Raw genomic sequence first — 14,655 nt, forward strand, 5'->3', positions numbered from 1 at the left:
CCACAGTTTTTCAAGCAACGCCAAAGTTGGAAACCTTTTAGTATTCATACGAAATTTACCCACCTCCAGAGCAGCTAGCAAAACCCTCATCCCCATCCTGGTACGCATGGCCCCCTCATCCCTATCCTGGTATGCATGGCCCCCTCATCCCCATCCTAGTATGCATGGCCTCCTCATCTCTATCCTGGTATGCATGGCCTCCTCATCCCCATCCTGGTATGCATGGCCTCCTCATCTCTATCCTGGTATGCGTGGCCTCCTCATCCCATCCTGGTATGCATGGCCTCCTCATCCCTATCCTGGTATGCATGGCTCCCTCATCCCTATCCTGGTATGCATGGCTCCCTCATAGAGTACAATGCAACTCCCCCACATAGAGTATAATGCAGCACCCCTCAGAGTATAATGCAGCACCCCCTCACAGAGTATATTATAACCCTCACACAAACAGTATAATGCAGCCCCTCCTACACACAGTATAATGCAGCCCCTCCCACACACAGTATAATGCAGCCCCTCCCACACACAGTATAATGCAGCCCTCACACACAGTATAATGCAGTCCCTCACACACACACACAATATAATGCAGCCCCTCTATACACACACACACACACACTTATGCAGCCCCACAGTCCAGCATTATTACCCATACTATAATGCAGACGCACACAATACTTACCTCTCCCCGTTCCCCCTCTGTTCTGGCTTCTGCAGCGTGTCTCATCGGCTCCAATGCTGGCACAGCGTGGCGCGCGATGAAGTGACGCCATCGTGCACACGCTGAGTCAGAAGCTGAGGGGGAGTGATGTGGGAGGGAGCGTCATCTGACACTGTCTTCTCCATCACTGTTTTCAATTGTATCAGCGTCTATATTGACTATTGGTGCACACCACTGGCTGGGGGCCCCTGGGAGATTGTAGAGACCAAAGAGAAAAAGAGGTATGCGTACAACTAGGGATCACCTTAAAAATAATTTTTATTTCTATTTCAATACACAGAGACATAAATATACAACCATAAACAATAAAAACACTTAAAATGCCACAAATGGCTGGAAAAACATGACCGAATAGGGTCCTCCCCAAAACATGGATAAGGTTACACCATCAGACACAATAATAGGTATCACAATTTACCAATGTGAATAAAGGCATTAAGAAAATAAACGTAAGTATTGAAAAATAGAATCACATTAAGGCTATGTGCACACGTAAGAAAAGAGGTGCAGAATTTTCTGCACAAAATCTGCATCTCCTGGCAGAATACGCAGCTGCGTTTTTTATGCGTTTTTTTATGCATTTTTAGTGCGTTTTTTGTGCGTTTTTTGTGCAGATTTTATTTCTAGAATGGAGGGGTGCAGAAAAGCTGCAGAACTGCACAAAAGAAGTGACATGCACCTCTTTGAAATCTGCAGCGTTTCTGCACAGATTTTTCTGCACAGCTTTTTTTTTTCACATTGATTTACATTGTGCTGTAAATCACAGTGCAGTTCTGCAGCGTTTCTGCAATAAATCTGCATCGTGTGCACATACCCTAAGGCCGGAGTCACACTAGAGACGAATACGGATGAGTGCTATGTACAATTCGGCCATTTTTACTTAGGGGTGTACTCACTTTTGTTGCCAGCGGTTTAGACCTTAATGGCTGTGTGTTGAGTTATTTAGAGGACACACCAAGTTTGCACTGTTATACAAGCTGTACACTGACTACTTTACATTGTATGAAAGTGCCATATCTTCAGTGTTGTCTTATGAAAAGTTATAATAAATATTTACAAAAATGTGAGGGATGTCTTTTCATGTATGGAAGATATATACTTAGCAGGGTGGATGAAGTATTATTTAATAAAATGTAAGGATAATAATAATAATAATAATAATAATTTTTATTTATATAGCGCCAACATATTCCGCAGCACTTTACAATTAAGCGGGGACATGTACAGACAATAAATTCAATACAAGTTAAGACAATTTAAAAATTTAAACAGTGACATTAGGAGTGAGGTCCCTGCTCGCAAGCTTACAATCTACAAGGAAGTGGGGGGGACACAATAGGTGAAAAGTGCTTGTTATTTCTGGTCTGGAAATTATAATAAATAGGGATTTTCATATAAAAGCTGCATGATTCGGTCATCAGCCCGTGTGTTTAAGTGCAATAGTCAAGTATCAAGTGCAGTTATCATGTGCATGGAGGGTGTGGAGACAGATGAATAGTAGGGTGCAGATTCAGAGTAATATTTGGAAGGAGGGAACAGGGCAAAGTTAGTTTACTGAGTAGTTGATGTGGTAGGCTTGTTTGAAGAGATGGGTTTTCAAAGCGCGCTTGAATAGGTCGGGGCTAGGTATCAGTCTGATCGTCTGGGGAAGTGCATTCCAGAGAGCTGGCGCAGCACGAGAGAAGTCTTGGAGACGGAGGTGCGAGGTTTGGATTATGGGGGATGTTAGTCTTAGGTCGTTTGTATAACGGAGGGCACGTGTAGGGCGATAGACAGAGATGAGAGAGGAGATATAAGGCGGTGCAGAACTGTGGAGACCTTTTTTGGTGAGAGAGATGAGTTTATACTGGACCCTGTAGTGAATGGGTAGCCAGTGTAATGACTGGCACAAGATGGAGGCATCGGTGAAGCGGCTGGACAGAAATATGACTGGCTGCAGCATTCAAGATGGATTGGAGAGGAGAAAGTTTGGAAAGAGGGAGACCAATCAGAAGAGAGTTGCAGTAGTCCAGACGAGAATGAATAAGAGCGACAGTAAGAGTCTTAGCAGTTTCAAATGTGAGAAAAGGTTGGATTCTGGAGATGTTTTTAAGATGCAGGTGACAGGAGCGAGTGAGTGATCGGATATAGGGAGTAAGGGCCCCTTCACACTGGTCGATTCTGCTACGATTACGACGCATTTGCGTCATATTCGACATCGCAGTACGAGCTCGTAGCCAGCGGTCACACTCTACGATGTTAACGCTTTTTCTGACGTAGTTGCGATGTGAACGTCACGCGTCGCAATCGTACGCTACCCTTCACACCGCCATAGTCCTACGACTCCGAGCGTGACGTATTACCAGCATGGGCGTGCTAAAACGTCACGCCCAATCAGGAGACAGGTATGCGGAAGCCCAACCCACGTAGTCGCATTACGAGCTCGTATGACCGCCGTCACATACTACGATTTCGACCGCCACAGCGAGACATTTACGACGAAAGAAAGTTCTGCTCTTTCTTTCACATCGTACGATGCTGGGCTGCGTCGCAAATCGTAACGCCATGTCACACTTTGCAACCTCGGAACGAGGACGGATAAACGTCACAAATCGAACGCTCGTTCAGACTTTGATTGCACAGTGTGAAGGGGCCCTAAAGGAAAGTTCGGTGTCGAATATGACCCCAAGACAGCGGGCTTGCTGAGCGATTTAGTTTCAGATAGAGGGAGGACATGATGTTAGAGACAGCAGACAGACAATCCTTGGTATTTTGAATTAGAGTGGGGGTGATGTCAGGGGAAGAAGTGTATAATTGGGTGTCGTGAGCATAGAGATCGTACTGGAACCCAAATCTGCTGATTGTTTGTCCAATAGGGGCAGTGTATAGAGAGAAAAGGAGGGGGCCCAGGACTGAGCCCTGCGGAACCCCGATAGTAAGGGGACGAGGAGAGGAGCCAGCAAAAGATACAGTGAAGGAGCGGTCAGAGAGGTAGGAGGAGAACCAGGAGAGGGCTGTGTCCTTGAGGCCTATGGAGCGGAACATAGTGAGAAGGAGCTGGTGATCCACAGTATCAAATGCGGCAGATAGATCCAGGAGAATCAGCAGAGAGCAATGACCTTTGGATTTAGCTGTTATTAGATCATTAGAGACTTTAGTGAGGGCAGTTTCAGTGGAGTGTAACGAGCGGAAACCAGATTGTAAGGTGTCAAGAAGATAGTTATCTGAGAGATAGCGGATTAGACCGGAGTGGACCAAACGTTCCAGGAGTTTAGAGATGAAGGAAAGGTTAGAGACAGGTTTGTAGTTTGCCGTGCAGTTCTGGTCCAGGGATGGCTTTTTAAGTAAAGGGGTAATGATGGCATGTTTAAATGAGGAGGGAAAGATACCTGAAGAAAGAGAGAGGTTAAATATTTTAGTCAGGTGAGTGGTGACCACTGGTGAGAGAGACTGCAGGAGAGGTGAAGGAATGGGGTCACTATTGCAGGTTGTAGGCCGAGCAGAAGCGAGGAGCTTGGAAACTTCTTCTTCTGAAACAGGCTCAAAGATGTCTAATGAGCTTGAGGTGCGGCAGGGAAGGGGATCCAGGCACTGAGGAGATTGGGCTGAGATATCCTGATGGATGTGGTTGATTTTTTTCTAGGAAGTAAGTGGCCAGATCGTCACCACTGAGGTTCGTGATGGGGGCCTGTACTTTAGGTTTCAGGAGGGAGTTTAAGGTTTCAAAAAGTCGTTTTGGGTTGTTGGATAGTGAGGTGATGAGGGTGGTGAAGTAGGATTGTTTGGCCAGAGAAAGGGCAGAGTTATAGGCTTTGAGCATGAACTTAAAGTGGATGAAGTCTTCTGCTAAGAGAGATTTTCTCCACTGCCGCTCTGCACACCTTGAGCAACGCTGAAGAAAGCGTGTTTGCACAGTGTGCCAGGGCTGCCTTTGTTTGTGTCGGGTCTTTCTGCGTGTAGAAGGTGCTGCTTCATCCAGGGCATTCTTCAGTGTAATATTGAAGTGTGACAATGCTAAGTCTGGACAGGAGAGGGAGGAGATGGGGGCTAAGGATGTGTGGAGGTTGTCAATAAGCTGCTGGGTATTAATGGTACGTGTATTCTGATAAGTGTGGTAAATGGGGGTGTCCTGGGTGAGGACAGAATTCTTGACAGAGAAGGAAAGAAGGTTGTGATCCGAGAGCGGGAGAGTGGAGTTAGTAAAGTCGTGCAGCGATCCGGGACGGGAGAAAACCAGGTCCAGAATATTCCCGTCCTCATGTGTAGGAGAATTAGTAAACTGTGAGAGGTTGAATGAAGAAGTTAGAGAAGATGAGAGGCAGATTGGGAGAGGGGATCATTGATGGGGATGTTAAAGTCTCCCATGATGAGGGTGGGGATGTCACAGGATAGAAAGTGAGTAAGCCAGGTGGCAAAGTGGTCTAGAAACAGGCGGGAGGAGCCGGGAGGGCGATAAACAACTGCCACCCGCAAGGAGAAGGGCTTAAAGAGTCTGACGACGTGGACTTCAAAGGAAGGAAAAGTAAGTGAGGGAACCGGGGGGGGGGGATGACCTGGAAAGCACATTGTGATGAAAGGAGCAAACCAACACCCCCACCCTGTCTGTTCTCAGGTCTGGTGGTATGTGAAAATTTCAGCCCACCAAACGAGAGAGCAGCAGCGGCGGTGGTGTCTGAATGCTGGATCCAGGTTTCTGTAATAGCCAGGAGGTTAAGTGAATTGGAGAGGAAAAGATCGTGAATGTAAGTTAGTTTGTTACACACAGACCGTGCATTCCAGAGAGCACAGTGGAAAGCAATAGGAGAAGGCATGCACTGAATGTTAATGAGATTAGCAGGGTTTCTATATGTAGCTGGAGGAGAGTAATGTATGCTGGTGGAGGGGGGGCCAGGGTTCGGGGAAATGTCACCTGCAACTAGTAGAAGGAGAAAAAACAGAAAGAGCAGGTGGTGGGATGATTTGTATGAACGTTTTGAGTGCTGCATGGCGGTAGTGGCTGGTTTGGAGTGGGTAAGAAATGTCAGTAGAGCCTCAGAGTTATACATGGGGGAGGGGAGAAGGGAGGGGTGGATATAGAGAGAGTGCCCAGAATGTGTTAAAGGGCGGGCGAGTTGTGAGAAAGCAGAAGTAAAAACAAATAAGAAGCAGATTGATATGATCAATGCATAATGTAGTATGACTGACCAAGAAGCATGATTGTTTGAAAAACTTATGCACCTTACCTGTCTCCTGCCCAACTGCCATTGTATAACTGCCATGCACTTTATACCGTTGCACTTAATATCTGTTGCACACGCAAACCCGCACGCGTCCTATCCCAGCCAGACTAAATATATATGAAATGAAATGACTGCTAGTTTCAGAAACCAAATGGCCACAATCAGCAATTAACCAATTAGCATAAGGCCCTAGCAGGTGTTACTATGCGGGGTAACCAACCAATGCTGAACAAGGCCATAAAACAGTGGGAAAGAGGAAGAAAGAAAAAAAAAAAAAAAAAGCTTTGAACACTTTAAATCAGAAACCAAAAACAGAGGGGAAAAAAAATACTAACAATTGGAGCGGTATCTATAAAGTTAACACTAAGGGTTAATGTGTCTGAATGATGACTGTATCATTGTGTGTGTCAGGTTCCTATAAGATGCGATGATGTCACTGTCAATTTCTCCATGGAGGAGTGGGAGTATATAGAAGGACATAAGGATCTGTACAAGGACATCATGATGGAGAATCACCAGAACCTTCCATCATCAGGTAATAAAATATATTCATAAAGAGTGAAAAAAAATATTTTACCACCCCAGTTCATAAAGGTAACAGTTATTCCCATCTATATGTGATAAATTTATGATAAATGCAGGGTTTCATCGGTGAGAACATATTTATATTGAGAGTGGAGCTCCTATTACAGGAGAGGCAACCACGTATGTGCAGCTCTCACAGTGTAACGCAATGATGCCCCATTCTGGAGATGGGGCAGTGATATATCCTCTGGATATGCCGTAAATGTACAAGATAGTACAACCACCTTAAAGGGGCTGTCCGGTCCAAATCGCTGCCGGGATTTGCCGGTTTCTGAAACAGGACTGCAGAGTATGTACAGTGGGGAAAATAGATATTTGATACACTGCCGATTTTGCAAGTTTTCCCACCTACAAAGAATGGAGAGGTCTGTGTTTGTTATCGTAGGTACACGTCAACTGCGAGAGACAAAATAAAACAAAAAACAAACAGAAAATCATATTGTAGGATTTTTAAGTAAATAATTAAATTGCATTTTATTTCAGGAAATAAGTATTTGATCACCTACCAACCAGCAAGAATTCTGGCTCTCACAGACCTGTTAGTTTTTCTGTAAGAAGCCCTCCTATTCTGCATTCATTACCTGTATTAATTGCAGCTGTTTGAACTTGTTACCTGTATAAAAGACACCTGTCCACACAATCAATCACACTCCCAACATCTCTATCATGGCCAAGACCAAAGAGCTGTCTAAGGACACCATCAACAAAATTGTAGACCTTTAAAAGGCTGGGATGGGCTACAGGACAATAGGCAAGCTGCTTGGTGAGAAGGCTACAGCTGTTGGCACAATTATTAGAAAATGGAACAAACACATGATAACTGTCAATCTTCCTTAGTCATGCAAGATCTCACCTCGTGGGGTAAGGAGGATTCTGAGAAAGGCCAGGAATCAGCCCAGAACTACATGGGAGGACCAGATCTATGATCCGAAGAGAGCTGGGAACACAGTCTCAAACATTACCATTAGTAACACATTACGCAATCATAAATTAAAATCCTGCAGGGCACGCAAGGTCCCTCTGCTCATGCCAGCACATGTCCAGGCCCATTTGAAGTTAGCCAATGACCATCTGGATGATCTAGATGAGGTATGGGACAAGGTTATGTGGTCAGATGAAACCAAAATAGAACTTTTTGGGATCAACTCCACTCGCCGTGTTTGGATGAAGAAGAAGGATGAGTACAACCCAAAGAGCACGGTCCCAACCGTGAAGCATGGTGGGGGGGAAGCCCCATACTTTGGGGGTGCTTTTCTGCAAAGGGGACAGGATGACTGCAGCATATTGAAGGGAGGATGGATGGGGTCATGTATTGAGAGACTTTGGCCAACAACCTTCTTTCCTCAGTAAGAGCATTGAAGATGGGTCGTGACTTGTTCTTCCAGCACGACAATGACCCGAAACACACAGCCAGGGCAACTAAGGAGTGGCTCCGTAAGAAGAATTTCAAGGTTCTGGAGTGGCCTAGCCAGTCTGCAGATCTGAACCCAATAGAAAATCTTTGGAGGGAGCTGACACTCAATATTGCCCAGTGACAGCCTCGAAACCTGAAAGATCTGGAGAAAATCTGTATGGAGGAGTGGGCCACAATTCCTGCTGTAGTGTGTGCAAGCTTGGTCAAGAACTACAGGAAACATCTGATCTCTGTAATTACAAACAAAGATTTCTGTACCAAATATTACGTTCTGTTTTTCTATTGTATCAATTACTTATTTCATACAATAAAATGCAAATTAATTATGTAATAATGATGCAATGTGATTTTCTGGTTTTTATTTTTAGATTCTGTCTCTCACAGTTAAAGTGTACCTATGATAAAAATTACAGACCTCTCCATTCTTTGTAGGTGGGAAAACTTCAAAACGGTAGTGTATCAAATACTTATTTTCCCCACTGTATGTGCTATACATACTCCCAGCCAGTGAGTTCGGCCTTGCTTCCATACAGTTGTATTGAGCGAGGGTGTGCCCTCTAGTCGGCCATGCCCACTGCACCACTAGATGGGGCGCGGCCTCGCTCAGTACAAGTGTATGGAGTGAGGCCACGCTCACTAGATGGGTCCTGGCCAGAAACCGATGAATCCTCGTAGCGCACAGTGCGTGCGCTGGGGGTCATTCAGAAGTCTGCAGTCACATAGTAACTTATCGATTTGGACCTGACAACCTCTTTAACAGTTGAAGTTATTGATAATCTAACCACTTAGCTTCATGTGAAATCAGTCTTTGTAGTTTTGGTTATAAGGATTTTCTGAGATCCCCAAAGAATTGACCTAAAGGAGGGAATGGTATAAAACAACAAATGAACCTATACTCCTCTGTTACATCAATGCCACTCCAGCAGTTGTTTTCAGTTTTTGCTGCAGCGATGACTTCCTCATCTACCCGTAAGGCTACATTCCCCACAATGAGATTTTGAAGATGGCTCTCATCATTCTACCCTGCTCTGTCGGCGATCAGCGCAAGCAGGGGAGAATGATGAGAGTTGTATTCATGTGATAACAATGACAGTGGCTGATGCGAGTATTTACAACCTGCCGCCTGCGCTATAAATAATAATCCATGTCTGGGGTATAAATAGTTTTTAGTTCAAGCTCAGTGAGTTCACAGCAGATCACCGTGATCTGCGGTGAAGTTACCGAGCTTAAACTGCGGTGACTTTGTCACTGACTTTTTCCTATGGTCACCACAATTCAGCCCGGCTGGGAACTCAGCCTCAATGACCGGCAGTAACCTCAATGATGTCACCGCTGGTCACTAATGCTACGCTCGCAGCAGCTCATTCTCCAGTGGTTCTCAGCCGGGAAGATCGCATCTTGGCACTGTCCAGGTGGAAGACTCTTTACATGGATTACGGTGTGGGACAGAACGACAGACAGGTGAGGGATATTGTTATTTTTGTTTTATTATAAGAGACGAGGGATTCACTGTAATTAGGCGTTTGTTATTTTTAAATAAAAATGGAAAACTGTTTTACTTTAATTCTAATAAAGGACTTTATACTTGCTGTGTCTTTTTTTACAATGCAACTATAGGATTAGTAATGGATAGGTGTCTTATAGTCGCCTCTCCATTACTATGCCGTGGGCTTGATGTCACCTGACATTACAAAGGTGACATTAGCCCCACAAATATGAAACCCATTTTCCACTGCTACAGGGCAAATGGGAAGTGTCAGGCAAAGTGCCAGAATTGGCGCATCTAATAGATGTGCTTTTTCTGGGCTGCTGCGGGCTGCTATGTTTAGGCTGGGGGTGGTCTATATCCCTGGCCCCTTACCAGCTTGAGAATACCAGCCCCCAGCTGTTTGCTTTAGCTTGGCTGGTTGTCAAAAACGTGGGGCCCCATGCCATTTTTTAGATTTATTTAAATCATTTAAAAAACAGCGTGGGAATCCCTCTATTTTTGATAACCAGCCTTGCTGAAGCTGGCAGGTGAGGGTTGCAGCCCTCAGCTCTCAGTTTTGCCTGGCTGGTTATAGAAATACCCACGCCAGATTTTTTATTTATTTATTTATTAATTCAACACAGTCAGCGGGTGATGAATACTCCCATTAGCCGCTTCTGCTCTCACTGTTACTAGCGGCAGCAAGTGTAGGCTGATGGAAGTAATAGGCCAATCAGTCGCCGCCTGCTCTCATTGTTATCATTTGAATATAACTCTCATCATTCTCCCCTGCTCGCGCTGATCGCCAGCAGTGCAGGGGAGAATGATGGGAGCGGTCTTCAGCACCCGGCGCTGGGGAACAGCGCTTACTGTACCACTGCTTCTCAGCTTCTGGTACGTGTCACATGGATGACAACCCAATGTGTCGACTGTATGCGGGATGTTTTGCGGCTCGTGCTGCCAGTGAAAAACCGACATGTCAGCTTGTTTTGCCCATGGGCACACCGGCCGTGAAAACACACTGACATGTGCAAGTGCCCATTTAATTGAGTGGGTCTACGTGTGTACAGTAGTGTTCAAAATAATAGCAGTCCAATATGACTAACCAGATTAATCACTGTTTTTGGTATAAATTATATTACCACATGTCAGCAATTTACCAGTTGGTGCAGTAGATTCTAAGAAAACCAACAGACTCATTCTTGATCTGCATGTTTTCGAGTCTGTGTGTTAGGGCTCATTTCCACTTGCGAGAAAAATGGAAGAGTGCAATCCGATAAAAAATCGGATTGCACTCGGACCAATGTTATTCAACATATGTATATATACTGTATAATACAGCGCTAGATAGCAGAAAAGCCGGTAATTCAATTGCCGGCTTTTGCTATCTCCTTATCAAACTCGAGAGGATATGAGACATGGATTACATACAGTAAACCATTTCATATCCCTTCTTTTTTTACATATTCCTCATTACTAATGTAAGACGTGTCTGTGTGTAAAATTTGGGGGCTCTAGGTGTTAAAATAAAGGGTTAATTCACGGAAAAAATTGGCGTGGGCTCCCGCGCAATTTTCTCTGCCAGAGTGGGAAAGCCAGTGACTGAGGGCAGATATTAATAGCCTAGAGAGGGTCCATGGTTATTGGCCCCCCCGGCTAAAAACATCTGCCCCCAGCCACCCCAGAAAAGGCACATCTGGAAGATGCGCCTATTCTGGCACTTGGCCTCTCTCTTCCCACTCCTGAGTAGCGGTGGGATATGGGGTAATAAAGGGTTAATGTCACCTTGCTATTGTAAGGTGACATTAACCCCTTTCTGCAAGCTGACGGAATAGTACATCAGCTGGCAGATCCCCTGCTTTGAGGTGGGCTCCGGCGGTGAGCCTACCTCAAAGCCGCGATATGTCAGCTGTTTTGTACAGCTGACATGTGCGCGCAATGAGCGTGTGCGGAATCGCAATCCGCCTGCGCCTATTAACTAGTTAGGCTACTTTCACACTAGCATCGTTTTGCCTACGTCGCAATGCGTCGTTTAGGAGAAAAAACGCATCCTGCAAAGTTGTCTGCTGGATGCGTTTTTTCCCCATAGACTTACATTAGCGACGCATTGCGACGTATGGCCACACGTTGCATTCGTCGTGCTACGGATGCGTCGTGTTTTGGCGGACCGTCGGCACAAAAAAAGTTACATGTAACGTTTTATTGTGCGTCGTGTCCGCCATTTCCGACCGCGCATGCGCAGCCGGAACTCCGCCCCCTCCTCCCCGGACATTACAATGGGGCAGCGGATGCGTTGAAAAACTGCATCCACTGCCCCCGTTGTGCTTTTATTTCACAGCATGCATCGGTACGTCGGGCCGACGCATGGCGACGGCCCTGTACCAACGCTAGTGTGAAAGTAGCCTTAAATGCCGACGTCAAACGCCAACAGCGGCATTTAGCTAGCGCTCCCGGACGTGCGGCCGGAGGTGCTCGGACCGCTGACCCCCGTCACATGATCGGGGGTCATCGGTGCATTGCCATAACAACCAGAGGTCTCCTTGAGACCTCTATGGTTGTTGATGGCTGATTGCTTTGAGGGCCACCCTGTGGTCGGCGTTCAAAGCAACCCTGCATTTCTGCTACATAGAGGTGATCTGTGCCTCACCTCTATGTAGCAGAGGCGATCGAGTTGTGCATGCTTCTAGGCTCCTATAGAGGCTATTGAAGCATGCCAAAAAAAAAAAAAAAGTGTTTAAAAAAAAAAAGTGTTTAAAAAAAATAAAAAATATATAAAAGTTTAAATCACCCCCCTTTCGCCCCAATCAAAATAAAACAATAAAAAAAAAAAATCAAACCTACACATATTTGGTATTCAGAATCGCCCGATCTATCAATAAAAACAAAGGATTAACCTGATCGCTAAATGGTGTAGTGAGAAAAAAAATCAAAACGCCAAAATTACGTTTTTTTTGATCGCCGCAACATTGCATTAAAATGCAATAACGGGCGATCAAAAGAACGGATCTGCACCAAAATGGATCATTAAAAACGTTAGCTCGGCATGCAAAAAATAAGCCCTCACCTGACCCCAGATCACGAAAATTGGAGATGCTACCATTATCAGAAAATTGCGCAATTTCTTTTAGCAAATTTTGGAATTTTTTTTTACCACTTAGTTAAAAAAGAACCTAGACATGTTTGGTGTCTATGAACTCGTAATGACCTGGAGAATCATAAAGGCAGGTCAGTTTTAGCATTTAGTGAACCTAGCAAAAAAGCCAAACAAAAAACAAGTGTGGGATTGCACTTTTATTGCAATTTCATCGCACTTGGAATTTTTTTCCCGTTTTCTGTTACACGACATGGTAAAACCAATGGTGTCATTCAAAAGTACAACTCGTCCCGCAAAAAATAAGCCCTCACATGGCCATATTGACAGAAAAATAAAAAAGTTATGGCTCTGGAAATAAGGGGAGCGAAAGAACGAAAAAAGCTCCGGGGTGAAGGGGTTAAGCCAGGTTAATAATGGAGAGGTGTCAATAAGACACCTATCCATTATTAATCCAATAGTAATATAGGGTTAATAATGCACACACATTAGGAAAAAAGTATTTTAATGAAATAAAGACACATGGTGTTGTAATAGTTTATTATACGCTCAATCCAAATGATGACCCTTGTCACCTGAAAAAAAGTTAAATTAAAAAATTAACAATGTCCCATACCTCTCCGATGCTCAGTCATGTCCCACGCTGTAAATCCATCTGAAGGGGTTAAATAATTTTACAGCCAGAAGCCTGCTAATGCAGCCGCCTCTGGCTGTAAAAACTGGGGAATGAATGGACTGCAGGGGAACGTAGCATCGTAGACTTGTGGTGCTGCGCCCCCTGCTGGCATAACCTCTTATGAACTGTAGCGTGAGAAAATATTCAGAAAAATTCCCACGCTACAGTTCATATGAGGTTATGCCAGCAGGTGGCGCAGCACCGCAAGTCTAGGTAGCTACGTTCCCCTGCTTCCCATTCATTCCCCAATTTTTACAGGCAGGAGCAATAGCTGCATTAGCAGGCTCCTGCTTGTAAAATAATTTAATCCCATCAGATGGATTTACATTGTGGGACTTGACTGTAACGCCGGAGAGGTATGGGATATTGTTGTTTTTTATTTTAACTTTGCTTCAGGTGACAAGGGTCTTCAATTGGATTGAGCGTATAATAAACTATTTCAACACCATGTGTCTTTATTTCATTAAAATACTTTTTTCCTAATGTGTGTGTTTTTTTAACCCTTTATTAGAATTGGATTAATAATGGATAGGTGTCTTATTGACGCCTCTCCATTATTGACCTGGCTTAATGTCACCTTACAATAGCAAGGTGACATTAACCCTTTATTACCCCTTATCCCAGGGTTACTTGGGAGTGGGAAGAGAGTGACCAAGTGCCGGAATAGGCGCATCTTGCAGATGTGCCTTTTCTGGGGTGGCTGGGGGCAGATGTTTTTAGCTTGGGGGGGGGGGGGCAATATCCATGGTCCCTCTCTAGGCTATTAATATCTGCCCTCAGTCACTGGCTTTCAAACTCTGGCGGAAAAAATTGCGCTGGAGCCCACGCCAATTTTTTCCGTGATTTAACCCTTTATTTTAACAGCTAGAGCCACAAAATTTTACACATAGACACTTCTTACATTAGTAGTGATGAATATGTAAAAAAAAGAAGGGATATGAGATGGTCTACTGTATGTAAACCATGTCTCATATCCTGCTGGGTTTGGGAAGAAGATAGCAAAAGCCGGCAATTGAATTACCGGCTTTTCTGCTATCTATCTCTGTATTAAATATATATGTGTGTGTGTTTTGAAGAATATTTCGTTGTAAAACAATGTGTAAATGTCAGAGAACTGCTGTATGTAAAAGCTCATGTTAAAATCGCATTGCACACGGATTGCATACGGATGTAATACGGATGTCATACAGATGTTGCGATAAAAAAATCGCATGACACTCGCAAGATTTACCTCCGTTTTTTCGGTCCGTAAATCGGACCGTTTTTTTTCTCTCAAGTGGAAATGAGCCCATAGAATAATTAATTGAAAGAGGGTGTGTTCAAAATAATAGATGTCATACAAGACATTGTTCAGAAGAACAGCGTACTTTGATTAAAAAGTTGATTTGGACTTGCGTTTATTTGTGAAAAAAAAAAGGGATATTTGGCGAAAATGTTGAAAATGCCACAGTTTTAAAACGCCTTAAACGCTTAGCAGTCGTCATTTTTATGCATTTCAGCGG

At 44.3% G+C, this 14,655-nt stretch overlaps 1 protein-coding gene across 1 annotated transcript in view; it reads left to right on the forward strand.

The window, feature by feature from the left end:
• Positions 1-14,655, forward strand: part of LOC143764937 (uncharacterized) — an 83,534-nt gene that overhangs the window by 65,343 nt on the left and 3,536 nt on the right. Inside the window, exon 5 of the mRNA XM_077251068.1 lies at positions 6,331-6,454. Within this exon, the coding sequence (XP_077107183.1) occupies positions 6,331-6,454 (124 nt within the window). The remainder of the gene's footprint in view (positions 1-6,330; positions 6,455-14,655) is intronic.

This window comes from Ranitomeya variabilis, chromosome 4, assembly GCF_051348905.1.
Source record: "Ranitomeya variabilis isolate aRanVar5 chromosome 4, aRanVar5.hap1, whole genome shotgun sequence".
Classification (NCBI taxonomy): Eukaryota; Metazoa; Chordata; class Amphibia; order Anura; family Dendrobatidae; genus Ranitomeya; species Ranitomeya variabilis.